The sequence below is a fragment of the Hippocampus bargibanti genome, linkage group LG02 (assembly GCF_051943395.1).
Source record: "Hippocampus bargibanti isolate YZ-2025 linkage group LG02, ASM5194339v1, whole genome shotgun sequence".
NCBI classification, from domain to species: domain Eukaryota; kingdom Metazoa; phylum Chordata; class Actinopteri; order Syngnathiformes; family Syngnathidae; genus Hippocampus; species Hippocampus bargibanti.
Genome location: NC_142735.1, coordinates 26,646,559 through 26,666,880, shown reverse-complemented (window position 1 = coordinate 26,666,880; position 20,322 = coordinate 26,646,559). Strand labels below are relative to the sequence as shown.

At 41.6% G+C, this 20,322-nt stretch overlaps 3 protein-coding genes and 1 non-coding gene across 6 annotated transcripts in view; all 4 read right to left on the bottom strand.

The window, feature by feature from the left end:
* Positions 1-21: 21 nt before the first annotated feature.
* il13ra1 (interleukin 13 receptor, alpha 1) lies at positions 22-5,914 on the bottom strand. 2 transcript variants are annotated; one of them, XM_089018108.1, is made up of 10 exons: positions 5,615-5,914; positions 4,962-5,107; positions 4,682-4,805; positions 4,511-4,610; positions 4,240-4,433; positions 4,021-4,154; positions 1,263-1,386; positions 1,102-1,198; positions 960-1,032; positions 22-863 (listed from the first exon to the last, which is right to left on the bottom strand). In XM_089018108.1, the coding sequence occupies exons 1-10, from the start codon at positions 5,685-5,687 to the stop codon at positions 750-752; spliced, it is 1,179 nt and encodes a 392-aa protein (XP_088874234.1). In that variant the 5' UTR covers positions 5,688-5,914; the 3' UTR covers positions 22-749. The 2 variants fall into 2 exon arrangements, with proteins under 2 accessions (XP_088874234.1, XP_088874243.1); XM_089018117.1 differs by having other exon boundaries at positions 4,962-5,124; positions 5,615-5,913.
* trnar-ucu (transfer RNA arginine (anticodon UCU)) lies at positions 334-407 on the bottom strand. The gene has a single exon. It is a non-coding gene; the product is annotated as a tRNA-Arg (tRNA).
* A 1,707-nt stretch (positions 5,915-7,621) lies between the features above and the next one.
* Positions 7,622-16,700, bottom strand: LOC148902225 (interleukin-13 receptor subunit alpha-1-like). The gene is made up of 10 exons (XM_088990573.1): positions 16,486-16,700; positions 11,978-12,105; positions 11,741-11,897; positions 9,842-9,941; positions 9,578-9,744; positions 9,380-9,510; positions 9,135-9,276; positions 8,302-8,398; positions 8,140-8,224; positions 7,622-8,059 (listed from the first exon to the last, which is right to left on the bottom strand). Exons 1-10 carry the CDS (start codon positions 16,547-16,549, stop codon positions 7,943-7,945), a joined length of 1,188 nt encoding a protein of 395 aa, XP_088846699.1. The 5' UTR covers positions 16,550-16,700; the 3' UTR covers positions 7,622-7,942.
* A 1,919-nt stretch (positions 16,701-18,619) lies between these two features.
* The window catches only part of dock11 (dedicator of cytokinesis 11), a 35,474-nt gene continuing 33,771 nt past the window's right edge, over positions 18,620-20,322 (bottom strand). For both annotated transcript variants that reach the window (XM_088990571.1, XM_088990572.1), the window contains 4 exons: positions 19,768-19,958; positions 19,609-19,706; positions 19,401-19,539; positions 18,620-18,933 (listed from right to left, as the gene is read on the bottom strand). In XM_088990571.1, the coding sequence (XP_088846697.1) occupies positions 18,844-18,933; positions 19,401-19,539; positions 19,609-19,706; positions 19,768-19,958 (518 nt within the window). In that variant the 3' untranslated portion in view covers positions 18,620-18,843. The remainder of the gene's footprint in view (positions 18,934-19,400; positions 19,540-19,608; positions 19,707-19,767; positions 19,959-20,322) is intronic.

The following is a 20,322-nucleotide window of genomic DNA, read 5'->3' as shown; positions in this document are numbered from 1 at the left end:
CTCTAATAACGTTGGTGATGCTTCTGCTATATTCTCATTTATTGAAACACATCGAATACATTTCTAGATTTTAGTGTGTTGGTATAAATCTCAATCTTCATTCAATGAGAAGGAACGACATAGCATTCTTTTATAGAATTTTACTGTCATGAACAATTGCGTCATTTTTCTAATTGCTTCGTGTAGATGAAAAATAATATTTAAAACATATTTAATAGACGTGTCTCTCGACCCAGAAAAAAAACATGCAAACACGATCGAGTCGACAATTCACCAAAAGATGCCAGATAACGCAAAAAAGATACCGACACACAATCAAGGTTTCCCGTGAACCATCTCTGCCGGGACTCGAACCCGGAGCCTCTGGATTAGAAGTCCAGCGCGCTATTCCATTGCGCCACAGAGACTGCGTCAAAATAACGACACACAGTCGAATTTGTACGCAAACGCAACCCGAAGCATCGCCAAGCGTTCTTCCTCCGTCTGTGCAGCATCAGGACCGAGCTGAGTGGCCATATACATTATGTAGTTCTATAAACAACCACGGCAGGGCGCTAGAACGCCGTCATCCGTTGAGACCTCCCAGAAATGCAGCATGTTGGCGTTTTGTTTTGGAAATTTTAAGACAACAATATCTAACCATAAAAAAGCATCAAGAAAAACACATTTAAGAAAGTATAAATTACATTCAGACTGCAGTTCAAACAAAAAAAAGATTCTTACTCAAAAACATTGAAATGCAACTCAATTCAACATATAAGATGTGAATGTGTCATGTATGGTTGTCGCTGTTGATCCTTCACCACACTGATTTGACACGGCTCCTCCTTTTCCGGAAAATAAAGCTTGAATATTGTCTCACTCTAAAAAGGAAGGCAGAGATGATATTTTATGAATTATTATATTATCGAGTGAATGAACTGATATTTTATATTGCTGTCCACATTTTAAAGCATCACCTTGGTGTTGTTACAAATATCGCTGAGGAGATCCCGAGGTTCTGGCACCTTTCTGAAGATGCTCTCCTTATTCCTGCACGGGAAGAGTGACGGTTAGAATCCGGCAAGTCATCTTTGAAAAAAAAATGGCGCCTTCAGCCACCTTTTGCAGGACACACACGTCAGGGATACCAGGCTGGCACACAGCAGCGGGATGACGATGGCAGCGTACAACATGGAATTTGATTCTATGTCTGCCTCTGCAAAGGAAGCATAAATAGACGAGGTTGGACAAAAACACGTCATGGTTCTTTGGTGACATACCAAAATATTTGACGTCGCTCCATTCAGAGTCTCCGCGATCACTGTGTGCCTGAAGGGTCATACGGTAGTGGCAGTGAGATACGCGGCTCATTACTTTCCACGTCTCTCCCACGACCATTTGAATCTAAGATGAGAGAAGAAGACATTAACTCATTCACTGCCATGCACTAATTTATTCTGGAATTGAAAATATGACAGAGAGCGCTATTCTCGAATTGATTCGGATTTTGTTTCTTCATGCTTGGGTGCTGATAAAGTGCTCTAGGGGGCAGAATTAGCTTTTTCCATGTGAGTGCTTGTTCCTGCTTCAGCTGTTAAGGCACTATATAAACCAACATGTATGTACTGCATTGTATTTTGGACAGCCACCCTATTTTCAAGGTCATATAACTCCTGACCCATATAATTGAGGAATTAACACTTTTTTTGATGAAATATGAGAGTATAGGTCAGGGGCCGGGAACCTTTTTGACGAAGACAGCCATAAATATAAATAGTTAGAAATGTTTTTCAGTGAGAGCCACACACACGCACACACGCGCACACACGCGCACACACACGCACACACACACACACACACACACACACACACACACACACACACACACACACACACACACGCACACGCACACACACACGCGATTTCAACAAAATGTGAGAATATATGATTTAAAGTAAATTTGTGATAATACTCACCATTAATAAGAATAGTTTTCCGTTCCTCATGATTGGTAAAAAAAATCCAGCCAAACGATCGGAATAAAAGTCAATTTGCCGGGTCCATTGGCCAAGCTACTGCTAGCTAGCTTGCACACTGCTCAATAGCTTGCACGCTTGCTTTCTGCTGTCTGAATGTTTATGTCGTCCTAAAAGTCAATATTCTGTGAGTCCAGGAATTCAAGTGACAATGACAAAAACCCTGGCACTGGAGTGGACACATTTTTCCAGCTCTGGCAGTGAGTGAGTTAAGGACGCAGGGAGGTTGAAAAATTCCGATTGTAAAGTGGGAATGGTGTGGTGTCCCGTTTGTAGATTAAACTGGGGTGTCGAAAGGTCATGTGAGTACATGGTATGCCTCGAGAGGATGTTGGAAGCGCATTTCATAATCAAAACCGATCATGTTCTGCATGTTATTGTCAGAAAGGAATGGTGAAATGGTATTAGTATTGGATGACATACCCGACAGCCTGAACTAGTTTACCTTATGACAGTCTAGTTCACTAGCAAGCTACATAGCTAGCTACCTAGCTATCTATTAGCTGTCTAGCTGGCTAGCTATCTAGCTAGCTATCATTTAGCCATCTAGCTGGCTAGGTAGCTATCTATTAGCGAATGTATCTATTACCTAGCGAGCTAGCTTTGTATCTATTTGAGTTACTTCCGGGTTGAGTGAACGCTGGCGCGTGTGGCTGCCACCGCTCACCCACAGAAAAACTTATCCTGTGACTTTAAAGTGACCTTGAGAGTTTTGAAAGGCACTTATAAATGAAAGGTATGATTATTATTATTATTATTATTATTATTATTATTATTATTATTATTAATATTAGTATTTGAATTCCAGCGTCTTTTCACAACAACTTTGACCACAGGTGTCGAACTCAAGGCCCTGCGGCCAAAGACGGCCCGCCACGTCATTTTATTCGGCCCGTGAAAGCAAATAAAACTTGTGAAATTCCATGATGCTTGATGAGAAGGTTTCTTCAGCCGTCATCTGTACAAAAGTGAAGGTTTCGGACGTTTCGCCTCCTATCCAAGAGGCTTCGTCAGCGAACTAAAGTCTGACTGGTCGTATCGGCCCCATTTATATATCCCTAATGTCCAGACATGGTGGCGCCGGACACAGCTATGATAGCTCCATGATGCTTGCTAAAATCAGAACCAACATTTCTAATTGTCATATGTGAGCCACAATAACAGTCATTATTTTTTTACTTTTAATTTTAAAACTATTTTTTGCTAGCTCTATATGTAATATGTAGTGGAGATGGAACATTCTAATGGCTTCCCCAAATTCATAATGAACATTGAGAGGAAACCACAAAGTGGCTTGTGGAAAAAAATAACTAATTTGACACCCTTGATTTAGACTATTATATATAGACACAAATGTCAAATCACATTAACACTATTTAGCCACCGATGAGAAGGTTTCTTCAGCCGTCATCTGTACTTTTTGAAGGTGTCGGACGTTTCGCCTTCTGTCCAAGAGGCTTCGTCAGCGAACTAAAGTCTGACTGGTCGTATCGGCCCTATTTATATATCCCTAATGTCCAGACATGGCGGCGCCGGACACAGCTATGATAGGTCCCTACTCTCAGGTTGGGGGGAGCAGAGGACCACTCCCTGTGGCCCCACTGATTGTTCCTACATTCCTGACTAACGACTGGCCTATTACCCCCACTCCCACCGGTATCACCTCATCAGCATTACGAATGTTGCCTAACCTGTTTTGCCTAAGCAGGCTATTGTATGAACGATCCAAATTGAACCTCACCCCACCAGAATGGTTTAATGAAGGATTTAGTTGTTTTATGAGAATCGCTTCTTTTACCCCCCTTTCAAACCATCGATGTTCTTTCGTTAAGATTTTAACCTCAATTGACGACAATAAGGCTAAAGAAGCCTCTTGGATAGGAGGCGAAACGTCCGACACCTTCAAAAAGTACAGATGACGGCTGAAGAAACCTTCTCATCGATGGACCACCTGTACGACTGAGAGCTTACACAGACTATTTAGCCACACAAGTCCTCTTACCTTTTCTTTATCACACTCTGTGTAATTTATGATGAACGTCCACTGAGTCAGACTTAACACATCCGGTGGAATCCAGGTCAGGTTGAATTTGCCTGCGACCTTGCTCACGCTCCAGTTTAGAGGCGGCGGAGTCACTGAGCAGAAAATTTATTCAAAGTGTCAAACCATGCACATAAAGGCTAAGAGATACTTCTCAGAGGCATGTTATAAGCTGTCTACCTGTCACAGGGTTCTTCTCAAAGGTGTTCCTGACGAGGATCTCGTTCAGGGTGGCGTTAAACAACATGTGGATGGACTGGTAGACTTTGGACTGCAGATTGCAGCCCGTTCTCACGCCCTGGGTGATGGTGTACCGCGGACACTCTGACAAGGACATGACACCGGAGGGCACGTCTTCCACCTCATTCACTAACCTTATGTACATGACAAACAAATTGACCGTTACTATCATCATGTTTACTAAGAGGAGAAATAAAAATAAAAATCATACCGATAATAGAACGCGAAATCTGGAGGAGAGCCCAGCGGCACCCATGCGCACCGAGTCAGCGTCGACGAAATGATGCTGCATTGCACATTACTAACCAGATCTGAGTGGAAGGAAACGAATAATAACCATAAAGGTCAGTCCAAAAATATCCAAATCAGGCTTGCGCTGAACCTGGGTATGTAACATTGAGGAAGGCGGGCTCGCTATCTGCGTGGCGACAAGCGGTCTGGACAGAGAAAAACAGGGACCCCCCCTCCATTGCGAGGTTGTACACTAAAGGAGGAGTTTGATGGATCTGAAAGGGACAACAAATCGGTTAAAGTAGCTGCAGAGGTCTGGATGTCCTTTTTTTAAGTCATTTTGCATTCTGATTGGTTCAAAGGGTTTTCCTCACACTATGAGTTTGGAAACAAAAAAAATAAGGGGCGCCTTGATGATTTTGTTTACTTACACTCTCTTCCTCGCTATTTTGCTCCATTGTCCTCTTAAACACTGTGTATTCACAGTTTGGCGGTAAATGTTCATGTCGCCACCACAGTTGAGGCTCAAAGTCGCTCAGCCACCGAAGGGTCAAGTTGCTCGGAGCCGAGAGTTTGTCTTAGAACAGAGGAGGACTGCATCACGGAAACGAAATACACAAATACACGAACGTCGGGGTCATACTTGGGTGTGATGCAGATGAATCAATTGCTTTCATATATTCAAATGACTTATTTTGAATGTGAGTGCCATTGCAAAATTGCAAAACTACGAGCCTTGAAGGAAGTTGTTTCTATTTCGAAACTTCCTCTCCCCTCATCCTTTTCCACGAAACCACATTCAGTGCCCCTTTCACTCATTGTGGTGGACACATATTGCCAGCATCAAAGGAAAAATAAACATATTGTAAAAGGGGAATACAACAGTAAACACGGCTGTTCAGGTAACCTATTGTGACGTTGGGGTAACCTGTTGTGGCGTCAATAATGCTGTCAACGTAATAACAACAATAATGATGATACATTTAACATTTAATGTATAAGCGCCTTTCACACAACTATTAGTAACAAAAAACAGTCATGATACTTTTAAAGATTATATTGGGGTACAAATTCACTTTCTTACCTGTTTGTGTTCGAGACTCAACTTCAACAAAGAAGCAAATTCCTACGGATAAAAATAAACTTTTCATAGACATCCTCAGTTTTACAAAGAAACACAATGGTTTGAAGTCCTATCACACCGATTTTCAATGTTGGGAAACTCGCGTTTTCACGCAAATGTTTTCGGACGCATGTCATAATCGGTCACAATGGACCGATTTGGGTTTCCGAGGAAAGGGAAAGCGTAATGGTTGCTGGAAAATGGGTGGAGTTTGATGCCGGGTGCTTGCTGACAATCTATCACTTTAAACCATTAATGACATCAATTGTGCATCGAATATATTGTAATTGACTAACGACAGATGCAAATAAAATCATAAGTCCCATTGGAATAAGTGGGTCTTTTTGAATTCCGAGTGGCGCTTAAAGGACAACCGACATCACTTTTTTGCATCCTAACTGACATCAGAAAAACGTTTTATAGCATCTAAAATACCCAAAACATTGATGATGATATTTTTATTCAAATGCAAAACACTTAAAGTGTCCTAAACACGCAGTATGATATTTTTAGTCAAATGCAAAACACCAATAAAAATGACTTAAAGTGTCCAATATCTGCAAAAAAATGAACCCGGAAGTGGCCAGTTTCAGAAGGTCCCGCCCCCTTGTTCGTGGCGTCACCCCAAGACGTCTTGCCTTGCTGGAGAATCAAAACAATGGCTCCAGATTTGGAGAATATGCTTTCTTGTTACTCATCCAGTTATGAATTTGATTCAAATAGTTCTGAAGAGGAAAGTATACATGTTTGCAATCGATTAAAGAATTTATTCCGTGCCATTTTGAGGCAATAGGGGGGGGGGAAATGTAGCACTAAAATAGAGGCAGAAAATGGCGACAAAGCTCCATGTAAGGAATTAATCAGCCCATTTCCACAGGCTGATTAATTCCTGCAACATGAAGTTTTCAGACCAAACAAGTACAGCAAAATGCATTGATGTGATGGAAGGACTGCTACAATGTGTCCTTTTTTCGGTCAGGGGCGTTCCTTCAGTGACATAGGGTGAGTACTCATCACCAACTCAAAAAGAAGACTTCCGGAATATTCAGCGCGAGTCTTAAAACGTAAAATATAGCTATATGCGGTGGAATCTTTGTAAAATACGCTCAGTAGAAGTCATTTGAAGCCATTTTACAAATTATGGACACAACCTGTCCGGAGACTTCGGCTTTGGTTCGGGCGTGTTGTGTGATTGGTGAAAAATAAGGAAGCGAGAAGGGTCCTCGAAGCCGGCATGGTGGCCATATTGGAAAGGGCAGAGCTCCCATTAAAACCAACGCAGAACACATTAAAAATAAAAATAAAAACTTTTTTTCCCCCAAACATTTTTCGGCCAGTTTCCTTTTTAGTAGAACGCCAAAACACGCGCTACTAATACTGAACATTAAAAAAAATCTGAGATTAAGAATGATATTTTTTACAAGCTGGTACTCCCAGTTCCCGATTTTGTGATCTTAAGTTTGCCCATTGGGGGCTTTGAAAAACAGTTTGAACGTGTGATCAACTGTAGCACTATGAGAAAATATGAATGTTAGATTGGCCGAGCTTCGCACCTTATCTCGAAAGGGGAGCCCAGACACCCTGCAAATAAAATTAATTTCATAAGCTTATACCCGGGATTTAGTTCTTTCGGTATAAGTAGCATCATATTTTGTGTAAAATTTTGCCCACTTGGTATTCATTGCAAACTGGTCATTTTAGGAGGGGAATTCTCCCATCTGCACCCCTTCTCAAGGTGGGTAATTTTACCCCAGATGTTTTTTTTCTTTCTTTTCTTTTACTTGCTCTCCTGGAGGGTTAAGATCAATGGATGGTGTTAATATTTGCCAACTGTGGGCATGCGAACCCCTTTGTGACGTTTTTGTAATTAAGTGTTATATAAATAAATTTGACGACTTAAAGTTAGCTTTTTTGCACTTAACATAGTGTTTGGTGAATGAGCAAGACAACAGGTTAATTACAGCTCTGTTCTTTTTGAATGATGGCGGCTCATCTTAACTCATTTATTGACATGTTTCATATCCAAAGGAAGATGATAATTTGGTGAGCACTGTCATATAATTTAATTACGATGACAATAACAGCTTTCCTGAGTTGGACCAAAGTGCAAGTTTGACAGACGCAGCAGCTTTAGGCTTTCTTCTAACGCAGCAGTTACACACTGATCATGCCAACAAGTCCCAGGGCCAGTGAAAAAACACCTTCGTTGCACGCCCTGAGTGGCAAAATCTTTTGAGGGTGAGAAGGTCCATATCCTTGTGGTCCAACTTGGACCATTTCAGCTTCTCGTCAGGACGGGAGCTCCTGCTGCAGGTTGTGTTCACAGGGGGTGATGACTTCACAGGCTCTCATAATTTTACACGGTTGTATGGCTTCGGGCACAGGGGTGTAAAAATGTGTGCAAGCCTTTTAAGAAAAAGACAAAAAAAGTACCAAATGAGTGCTTTAGTGGTCAGAAAATAATGGACTCAAATATTTTTACTTACTTGAATTTCCGTGCTTCCACTCATCATCATGTCCTTTAATATTGCTGATGGATCGGGTATGACGGGAAAGAGAACGGCCCAGTGCCTATCAAGATATCCCCAGATGACAGCTTTAGACCCAAATCCTTCAAAGACTTGAACATACACTTTTGTCGAGCCCACCTTTGGAAGCAATAGCAAGCCAAAAGGACCCCGGCGGACATGACGACGCTGACGGCGATGGCCACGGCTGTCAGTGATACCCTGTGCTCATTCACTCCTGCGGCGCAAAAGAAGATCACTGATTTAAATAAATAAATACAAATTTCAATTTAAATGGAGAGACTTTTGAAGTTCAAAAATATATATAGTATATACTTTTTCAGGGGAAAAAAGTGAAGATTTTTTTGACTGTTTAAACAGTCAACCCCAAATTATTCAAACAACCGAGGTATGAATAACAGAAAATTAATCATACTTCAATTGTATGAATAAAGTATTCATATAATATTTTTTTTCTGTTGAGCTTCTGTAGATGACAATAAAACGTTTTTAACTAAATGAACAAAACATTTTCTCATAGCCCAGAATGACAATTGATTTTGTTTTTTTTTGGGGGGGGGGGGGTGGAATCACATTGAATCATTTAATTAGCAACCTTTTGAATAGAGAGAGAGGGATAGATAGATAGATAGATAGATAGATAGATAGATAGATAGATAGATAGATAGATAGATAGAGAGAGAGAGAGAGAGAGAGAGAGAGAGAGAGAGAGAGAGAGAGAGAGAGAGAGAGAGAGAGAGAGAGAGAGAGTAGGAGAGACCAATAAAAATATTACTTATGGCCAAATATTATCTCTCGGTATGCGTATGATTAGAATATTTTTTAGACTTGAATGTTTTTTAAAAAAAAGGCAAAAAAAATACGATCTGGCTGAAAATTAAATGGCAAATTTGTGACTTTGTTGAACTCATAAACGTATAAATCCGACATGCATATCATTGACTTTTCCTTACCATGAACTACAACGGCACTGAAGTCGCTTTGCACTTTTCTGCAGTAGTTGCCACTTGTGACGCGAGAACGAAACTCATACCGGCACCTTCTATCATAAGCAATCTGCCTCGTCTCTCCATGTGGAATGAAGCGCTCGCATTTCTAGGTATCAAATAGATGAAAAAAGTTGAAAAAATAATATTTTGTTTCACCCTTTCAGGGACAGCGGGTGGGCCTGAAAGGGTTAAACTCACAATAAAAGTACCTCGTGCTCATCGCATTTGCTGTAGCACAACTCGTAGGTCCAACTGCAGTCATTTGACACCTGCGGGGGGGTCCAACTCAGGTTCAGCTTGTCACCTTCCACGCGGATGCTCAGATCTGGAGGGTCAACCGCTGAGGGAAAGTGGGCAAATTCCCATTGTGCACTTTTGAAATTTGCGGAATGAATGCAGGAACAGACCTCCCTGAAGTTTAAACGTTCTCATCGAAGAGTTGCTCCTGAAGAGCACGCAGACGTCTTCGAAGACAAAATCGGCGCTCAGGTAGCAGCCGTCTCTGCCCCGGTGACGATAAGGCCGATTGCACTCTTGCAAAGTTTGCCTTGTTTCTGCAGAGATGCCACAAATTCTGCACCGACCAAAGAAAGAGGCATAGTTGGGGGCATTGAGACACATGGTCCAAATGTGTTTGCCTGATTCAGCATTTGTTCGTTTTTTTTCCTCACCTGTAAGAGAAAGTCAGGTTGACGGCGGGATCACGCGGGATCCAGGAACAATCCGTCGTCTCCGCTCGGTGTAAACATTTGAAGTCAGCCACCAGCTGAGCTGTCAAGTACAAGAAAAAAAAAGAAGTGACTGACTGACTGGCATCGCCCTCGATGTGTTGTGTTGTTGTATTTACTCGAGTCATCCACTCCGCCAGCTTGATGACAACTCACTGCTAATTACGTAGAATCATAGCTACAAATGTAAAGAATACTTGGCCGGAAATGATAATGGTAACAAGGTCACGGGAAAAACATCAGGCAAAATATCAATAACATCATTAATCTCACTATGATTGACGATGAAAAATCGTTTAAGTCGTCTTCTGCGGTGTCACTCTGATATCACTCAGAGTATGAACGTTTCATGCTACGTGAAGTATTCTAAAAAACAAACATTGCTAACGCCTCACGGTGACATCTTACAATCATGTCTTTATAAAAATGACATATGAAGACTATAGTGCTCTAGTAACGTTTCAATAAAATATTTGACCTTATTTTGGATGAGTCAAAACATGAACGCTTTATGCTAGACGCAACATGAACTACATTCAAAACAATGCGAATGCCTCACAGGCGATACCTTCCAATCACCTCTTTATTAACCCATTCGCTGCCATTCCCGAATTTATTCAGGAATTGAAAGTGTGACTGGGATTGGCTGGCAACCAATTCAGGGTGTCCCCTGCCTTGTGCCCGAAGACAGCTGGGATAGGCAACAGCACACGCCGCGACCCTGATGAGTAATAAGCGGTACGGAAAATGGATGGATGAATGGATGAAAAGTGTGACGAGGAGCGTCGTTCCCGAATTTATTTTCTTGCGGGGGTGCCGATAAAATGCTGGTCAGACCTCTGGGGGCAGCATTTGCCATTTGTCCATGTTAGCGCTTTGGTACAGCTTCAGCAGTTGTTAAAGCGCAATATAAATCAATATTTATGTGCTGTATTTTGTACAGCCACCCCCATTTCAAGCTCAGATAACTCCAGATCCATATCATTTAGGTATTAACTCTTTTTTCCCTGATGAAAGAAGAGAGGATAAGGTTTCCTACGCTGAATTGAATGTTTATGTCGTTCTAAAACTCAATATTCTGTGGGTCTTGCAATTTGAGTGAAAATGGCAAAAACCCTGGCACTGGAGTGGACGGACACATTTTCGCACATTGTCTTGCAGTGAATGAGTTAAAATGAGATGTGAAGACAATAATGCTCTTGCAACTGTCACGTTTTGCAAGGTGGTGATGGCGGGTGCGGATCCCAAGAAGCAGGCAGGAGGGAGCAGGAGGTTGTTTGACAAATTGTATTCAAATAAAGGTCAGCAGGAACAAAATGTAAAACATCTAAATCATCAGAACGGGAAAAATACAAAGTATCAAAAGAAAATCAAGTGTAAAAGTCCGCCAAGGTTAAACAAACACATGCACAGCATACAATGCATGCGATGGCAGACAAAGCATGCAACAAACATGCAGCAAACAATGAACCGACACCGGATGGTCGTGCCGGGTGTCCTTTTACGTGTCAGTGATTAAAACGACCAGCACCTACGAGGCTGCAGGCAGGGCTGACGTCGCTACCCGTTGGTCGCCAATCTGATCGGGACGACCAGCACCAGTGCAGGTGCAGGCGGGGCTGACAGCGCCCCCCGTTGGTCGCCAACCAGATCATGACAGCAACATTGAAATGAAATATTTTAATTCATTTTGGATTCAAATATGAACATCTTATGCTACACGCTACATTAACTATACTGTACTACAATCAAACAATGCTAACGCCTCATTGATAACAGCTGACAATTGTGTGAATGAAGGCAACGCGGCTCTCTGTTGAAATGGTGACCTTGTTTTTGTACCTCGAGGTTGCGGGGCATCAAAGATTATGGAGGCTGGCGCACTTATGTTCTTTCCATAGTTCTGCACTTCCTCAGTTCGGATTGTGACGGTCCAGCCTGAAGAGCTCGTTTCATCCGTCAAAAGGGTCTCGGTAAAGTTTGTCCATTCTGTACAGAACTGATACCACAAATAATACGATAAATATTTTAGTCATTGAACACCGCCGGGATCTCAAAATAATCTGATGCGTTTCCTACATTGTGAGGCCCATATCTGTATTGCACGTCACAGGAATCTGGCAACCTGCTGGGTCTCCGCCAAGACACGTTCACCGTAAACGGGTCAAGCCACTTGTGCGAGAGCCCCGTGGGTGGAGGAAGAGGACCTTTAGAGCATGAACAGTAAATAAATAAATAGATAATAAATACATATTAAATGTGTACATAAATAAACATACGAATAAATAGATAGATAAATAAATAAATAAATAAATAAATAATGACCAGTGGTGGCACATTTGGAACATTTGGTGGAACAAATTGAAAATTCACTCCATTTTCTGATCCACTTTATCCGGGGGTTGTTGGAGCCTATCCCAATTGTATTTGGGACAGGCAATCGCAGTGCACACAGACTCATAGACGAACATCCGCGCTTGCACACAGACCGAGGGACAATTTTGAGCGTTCAATCTCCCTGCTATTCATGTTTTTTTTTTAATATGGGAGGAAACCAGAGTACCCGGAGAAAAACCACTCTGGCACGAGGAGAACATTCAAACTCAACACAGGAAGGCTAATTGGACCCACAACCTCTGTACTGGGAGGTCGACGTGCTAACCGCTGTATCACTGGGCCAGCTTAGGGGATACAAATATTTAGTAAAAACTGATAAAGTATATATCGGGCTGAGAAACATTTTTACCTTAAAAAGAGAAGAAAAAAAGATTATGAAAAATGGTAACAAAAAATTGAAAAACTGTCCCCCCACCGCCAACTAAAAGAAATATCTATTTAAAAACAGGACAAATATTACATGAAACAGAAAAATACATTGCTGGGGTGCGTTTCAAGCTTCGGTCAGACCTCTGGAAATGTTTTTCCCTTTTGTACAGCCATTTCCATTGCAGATAACTCTAGAGCCTAATAAAATTGACATGAACTTTTTTTCTGATTAAAGAAGAGTCTAAGGTTTCTTACACTGAATTGGATGTTTATGTAGTCGTAAAGCTCAATAATCTCCGGTTTCCTGCAATTTCAGTGAAAATGACAAAAACCTTGGCACTGGATTGGAGACATTTTGAACATCGTCTCGCAGTGAATGATTTAGAAGTACCAAGTACCAAGAACTCAGCTGATCGAGGTCGCAACTCATTGGAATGACCTTTCATAGAACATTCACAAGCCGTGTCTCAAAACTCTTTTTTTTGCATTTGAGACCACATGACTCAGTTTTGACTTATTTTTTTGGTGCTTTTTACTGTCTGTGTTATCAATTACAGTGATACCTTGGTTTATGAACCCCTTGGCTTACTTTTTGGTTTACGAACGAAGATTTTACCTTGGCATACGAAATTTACCTTGGCATACGAACTTTCTTCGTACACGGAGCCGCCTCAATGAGTGATGCGTCGTTCGCGAACGAGCCTGTTCTTCTAACAACAAAATGGCAGCCGACTGTTTTTGTCCTCTATTACCCCAGTCTTCGGTTAAAGCCACATGATTGGTCAAGAACGCAGCAGTGAGGATGGGTGGTTTAAACATTAAAGAGACAGGAAGACGACAGTAAGAGAGTTCAGACTTGGATTGTTCAAAGGCAGAGTGTAGACTGCAAGGTTAAAATATCCCATAAATCAGGCTCCACAAACAACCCGCACAAGCCGTCTGTACACTTGATGCAAAACGCTATCAACCCAGTTAAACAGAACACAATTGATGAGGAACTAGATACAATTATCACAGAGAAAGCACCTACAAGGGATCATTCCTCAAGATGGTGAAAGGTTACGTTCCTCATCAAGTGTTTGATGCTGATGAAACCGGCCACTCCGTTCCATAAAGCCTTCAATGACCATCACAAAGGTAAATAAAACATCTTTATTATACATACAGTTTATTTCTTTAATTATAATACCAAAGCACATTTACTAGACATAAAATAAGGTATATTTTGTGTAGTTTTAAGGCTTAGAAAATTAGAAAAATATATTTTATGGGGACCTGGGAACGGATTATTCTCATTTAAATGGTTTCCTATGGGAAATTAATTTTTGGGATACACACTTTTCGCCTCACACACTGTCTGGGAAGCAATTAAGTTCGTAAGCCAATGTATCAATGGGTGTTGTTTCGTTTTGTACATGTAATTGTTTGCTCAATGGTTGGCTCTTTGGAAACATAGATGGTTGTTTAAATGTGCTCTTGGAAGGACAACCGACGTCTCCGGACAAGTTGTGTCCATAATTTGTAAAATGGCTTCAAATGAATTCTACTGAGCGTATTATACAAAGATTCCACCGCATATAGCTATATTTTACGTTTTAAGACTCGCACTGAATATTCCGGAAGTCTTGTTTTTGAGTTGGTGACGAGTCCTCACCCTACGTCACTGAAGGAACGCCCCTGAGCGAGAAAGGACATACCTTGCATCACCTCAAAGCATTTTGTGGTCCTTTGTTTGGTCTGAAAACTTCGTGTTGATCCGTGTTGATGGCGAAATTAGAAGGAAAACACATAAATAACGCAATGGTAAATCATTGTATCTTACACCGAGACAACTCTTTGATATTCGTTGACAAAAATTCCAAGGTGAAGAATAAAACTATTTCCAACTGAGCTCTGCCGCCATCTTCTGTATTTTCTGTGACACTACACATCAGTCTTGATCCGTCAAAATGACCCTGAAGACCTTCTTTAATAGATTGCAAACATTTATAATTTCCTCTTCAGAACTATTTGAATCATGTTCTTAACTGGATGTGTAACAAGAAAGCATATTCTCCGAATCTGAAGCCATTGTTTTGATTCTCGAGCAAGGCAAGACGTCTTGTGGTGACGTCACGAACTGAGGGAGGGACTTTCTGAAAATGCCCAATCGCAGCTTCATTTTTTGCAGATTTTGGACACTTTAAGTCATTTTTATTGGTGTTTTGCATTTGACTAAAAATATCAGCCTGTGTGTTTTGGGTATTTTAGATTCTATAGAACGTTTTTCTGATATTAGTTCGGAAACAAAAAAGTGATGTCGGTTGTCCTTTAAATATACAGTAAAGTCTCGTTATATCGATATCGGTTATATCGATAGTACCGCTTATTACGATACTATTTTCATTTCCCTTGCACATTTCTAGTCTTTTTATGTATAATTAGTACCGTTTAGTACGATACCCGGTTATTATGATAATCCGGTTATTACGGTGCTCCTTTTCATCCCCCGCCGGCCATTTTTGTTGTTTATATCGATATATCCGTCGCGCCATTGGTCAACTTGGTCACGTGTCTTGTTACGTGAGCCGCCATCGGTCGCGCCATTGGTCGACTTGGTCACATGAGCCGCCATCGGTCGCGTTATTGGTCGACTTGGCCGAGTGACTTTGTCACGTGACACGCCATCGGTCGCGCCATTGGTCAACTTGGTCACGTGTCTTGGTTACGTGTCACGCCATCAGTCGCGCCATTGGTCGACTTGGTCAGATGACTTGGTTACGTGCCCAGCACCCGTGTAGCAGAGCCATTTTCATTTTCAGACGCTAGCTCGTGTGTAGCAGACGAGATTGAAGTGTTTGTGTTAAAAGGTAAAAATGGGAAGCAGAAGAAGATTGATGACTTTTTTAAATTGTATACATAATACAGTAAGATGTAAGCGTTGCAGTTTCCCTGTTGTGTTATGTACATGCCCACTGTACTGTATATGAATGCAATCGTTTTTTGCAACAATGTTTCTTGTTTTGTCTGCTGAAGCGCGATGATTTTGAAAATTATTAACATTCCATACTGTGTATTAAAGGACAGCCGATGTCACTTTTTATTCAAATGCAAATAAAAATGACTTCACGCCAAGAGGTCTTGCATTGCTTGTGAATCCAAACAATGGCTTCAGATTCGGATTAATATGCTTTCTTGTTACACATCCAGTTATGAATATGTTTCAAATACACTGTAGTTCTGAAGATTAAAGCATACATGTTTACAATCATTAAAGAATTATATGTGCCATTTTGAGGCAACATTGGGGGAACATCTCTGACCCAAAAAAAAGGGAGCTAATGGCCAGCTCCGTTTCTTATATGGCGCTTGGCTGCCCTCTTTTGGCGGCTTTTGTTTAATGCAGTTCGGCGCATGATCGGATATATCGATAGTCCCTGTTATATCGATATTTTTCGGACTCCCTGGAATATCGATATAACGAGAATTTACTGTAATTGAATTGAGTTGAGTTAATACTCTTTAAAAGATTTTCGAACTGGAACCAAAACTGTGCAGGAATCAAGTTGCACTGCCTTCAAGCGACGGAAAACGCACTTTTCATTTGACAGCAGCTTTGAACAGCCGGGACCGAAACGGTATGCGTCGAAAACACAAACTTATAAACACTGAAACACAAAGCGAGGAGTATTTTACCGCTTAGTTTAATACATCAAAATGCGAAGCTCACGGCGTTTGTGTACGTCATAAAACCGTCACGGGGGTTTCTGACCGAACTGAACCAAATTGCCCACCTTTTCTACAGTGTCTTGCCGACCCAAACATTACCGCGTATGTCTTACCTGCTTCGCCGCGCAGAGCAAAATACAACACCAAATGGAAGAAAACGGCCACCGCGAAACACATTCTCTCTCGTTTCTGAATGTTTTGGTCGCCGACGTCTTCTCTCCTGCTCGTGTTGTCACATTTTACACCGCTAAGGGAAACTGGTCAGTGAAAAACATGGGGAGCGGAGGCGGGCACACTGGAAAGTGACCCCGTTCTTGTGTGCCGGGAAAACGGTGGGTGGAGAGTGAGTGGAAAGTGACGGGTCGTCAGTCCGAGCTGTTTCCTAACACTTTCCCACCCACACGGCACACGCCGGTTGAAAAACGCAGCGACGTCGGGTGTCATGTCGGCTTGTACGACATTATTCTGTTGCGTTTGTAATGAATGTACATTATATTAAGCCACTGGTTTGAGTACGGAAGAGGATTTGGGCCAACAAAGAATAGAAAATAAAGTTGGCAAGATGTTCGCTTTTATATCAGGATGTTGACTTTAAAGGACAACCGACGTCTCCGGACAAGTTGTGTCCATAATTTGTAAAATGGCTTCAAATGACTTCTACTGAGCGTATTTTAAAAAAGGTTCCACCGCATATAGCTATATTTTACGTTTTAAGACTCGCGCTGAATATTCAGGAAGTCTTGTTTTTGAGTTGGTGACAAGTCCGTATGTGACGTCACTGAAGGAATGCCCCCTGACTGAAAAAAGACACATTGTAGCAGTCCTTCTATCACATCAATGTATTTTGCTGTATTGTTTGGTCTGAAAACCTTGTGTTGCACCCAAAGCTGCCAGAAGAGGGTGTACAAGCTCCATATAAGGAATTTATCAGCCTGTGGAAACATTTTGTGCCTCTTTTCTGGTGATCGTTTCTCCCCAATGTTGCCTCAAAATGGCATGGAATAAATTCTTTAATCGATTGCAAACATGTATGCTTTCCTCTTCAGAACTATTTGAATCATATTCATAACTGGAGGTGTAACAAGAAATCATATTATCCGAATCTGAAGCCATTGTTTTGATTCTCAAGCCATGCAAGATGTCTTGGCATGACGTCACAAACTGGGGACTTTCTGAAAATGCCCAAATCGCAGCTCAATTTTTTTGCAGATTTTGGACACTTTAAGTCATTTTTATTGGTGTTTCGCATTTGAATAAAAATATCATGCTGCGTGTTTTGGGTATTTTAGATGTTATAAAACGTTTTTCTGATGTCAGTTAAGAAACAAAAAAGTGACATTGGTTGTCCTTTAAAGTGGGAATTCTGACTTTAATCTGAGAATTCCGGCTTTAAATTGAGAATCTTAATTTTAAAAATCTTCTCATTTTAAAGTGAGAATTCTGAAGATACATTTCGAATTCTAAGATTAAAGTAAGAATGATCACTTTAAATTTCTCACTTTAAAGTCTAATGTGTCTTGCCAACCTTATTTTTCTATATTACATGGCCCTAATCATCTTCCGTAGTTTAGTGTTCGCATGGCAAATTGTAGCAAAAAAAAACACACTTGGCGTCAAGTACACGCACACACACACACACACACACACACACACACACACACACACACACACACACACACACACACACACACACACACACACACACACACACACACACACACACACACACACACACACACACACACACACACACACACAGAGAAGACAACACTTTTTTAAACAATCCACCAGCCCCCCTATTGTCCAAAGAAGGAAGGATTTTTTTCAGTTGCTTTAATGGCGGGGTGAGACAACTGTACAACTAAGTGCGTGTAAAAAGCAAATTTATATATATTGTGTACAACTACAAAAAAAAAGAGTCAACAATCCCACATTGGGACTCCAAAGTCCAGCATGTGACAAATATAAATATACGCTATACTTACAAGCAGGACCACAGAATAAAACAGAAAAACATCACCTTATCTACATCTGCTTGGCTATTATTCAGTGTAGCACTTGTGAAATACTGCATACATTAAAAGCGACTCTCAGGCTACGACGCAGGTCCAGTCTTGCATGAATCCTTGTTGACATTTGAAGCAACGTGACTGTTTCAAAATGACCCGTTTGTTTACATTGACAGGTTGGTGTAATGAAAGCCGTGCAAGGCCATTTGCAGCTTTGTTAGGGTGGAACAAAATGATGTCTTGTCGAGACTGGAAAGGTACACAAGGTCTGTGGTGTGTCATCGTTTGAAAAGAAGTAAAAAATAAAAAATAGCAGTGCATCTGAGCATCACTTTAATCTGACATGCCGCGATACATTCTTCAGTTAGGGCTTGACCGTGACACCCCAAACGTGCTCCGAGTTGTGTCCTGCGTATTGCGTTGGGTAAGAGAGGCACCCCTCCAACCTCCCTGCTCGGAGCTTCAGCCGTGGTCAGCCGAGGTGCCGCTGATAGCTCGGAACACGTTGAGGGAGTTTTTCAGAAGCGAGCGCATCATGCCCTCTTGGTAGATCTGCGGATGATGAAAGAGGAAAAAAATGCATGCGGATGCTCAGTCAAATCATGCCTGAAAATTCTTGACATTTAATTGAAAGTTTTTTCAAATTTCATTTTTACCTGTTTTCCTTAAAGCTAAGCACAGATGGAAAAAGAAAAAGTCGAGTTAGGAAACTAAGTTTGAACATGGCAGAGGGTGCCGTGATGTCACAATCGCAGACTGCACAAATGATTGCAACGGCATGCGCGCACGAACACACACACACGGAAAGTTGGCATGTCTGACTTTTTGTGACATTACAATACATTTTTTGGGAACCACGAGGGGTAAAGGAAATGATGTGTAGGAGTGTCTTTTGCGCCATTGCTCAATTTCTCGATATTTTAACAACAGCAACACCGGAATGGACAGAGATGTCCGAGTATGCTTAAAAAAAGGGGGGGCTTGGAATGAAAGTGCAAGCCGGTTGCAATCTGGGTTACCTGCTCATGGATGATCTCGGAGAGCTCCTTCACCATGTCTTTGAAATTGCCTTTGAGACCCTCATGGTACTCCAATTGGTCTTCTTTAATGAGACGTTCGTTGATATCCAAAGCCGCGCTGCAAGCCTCCACAAAACGTCTATCAGAAGAGGCGACACTCAATCCACCGCATGACCGTATTGATTTGCTCCACGTCCGGGTGACTTACCTGAAAACATCTTTGAGCTCTTTGGTTTTTTTGCCGGCCTGGTTGCACTTGCTGTCATCCAGGAAAGCTCGTGCGTAGGCCATGGGCCCGGCGTTCACCTGCGAGGATGACGACAGCATGAGGCAAAGTGCGACGACACACCTGGACACCAACACGGACCTGCACGGAGACGCATCCCTGCAGTTTGAGCTGCAATTGGATCATGTCCACTTCGGGGCTGGAGCAGAGCTTGTGCAGCTCGGCCGTTCGAGACCTCATCTCGTCGATGGCCACGTCCACCGGCCGCAGGTCCAAATGCTTCTCACCGACCACCTCCACGCGTTTCTTCACGTACGGAAAGGTGTTGGCCGCTGGGGGGATCGGTAGGGGTTAGTGAGAAACGCTGAGTCGCCAATCTGTTACATGCAGATGTAAATGCAGGCGCTTTGTATTTAATAAATAAATAAATAAAAACTTGCATTTTATAAAAAGTTATATCGGTAACTGTTTAAATCAGGATTGTTATTATTTTTAATAAATAAATAGATAACTAAATAAAATAAAGACAAACAAAAAAAAAATACATCAGTAATTGTTTAACTCATTCACTGCCATACAATGTGCAAAAATGTGTCCACTCCAGTACCAGGGTTTTTGTCATTGTCACTTGAATTCTAGGATCCACAGAATATTGAGTTTTAGGACGAATTAATTCCTAAGTAATATGGGTCTGGA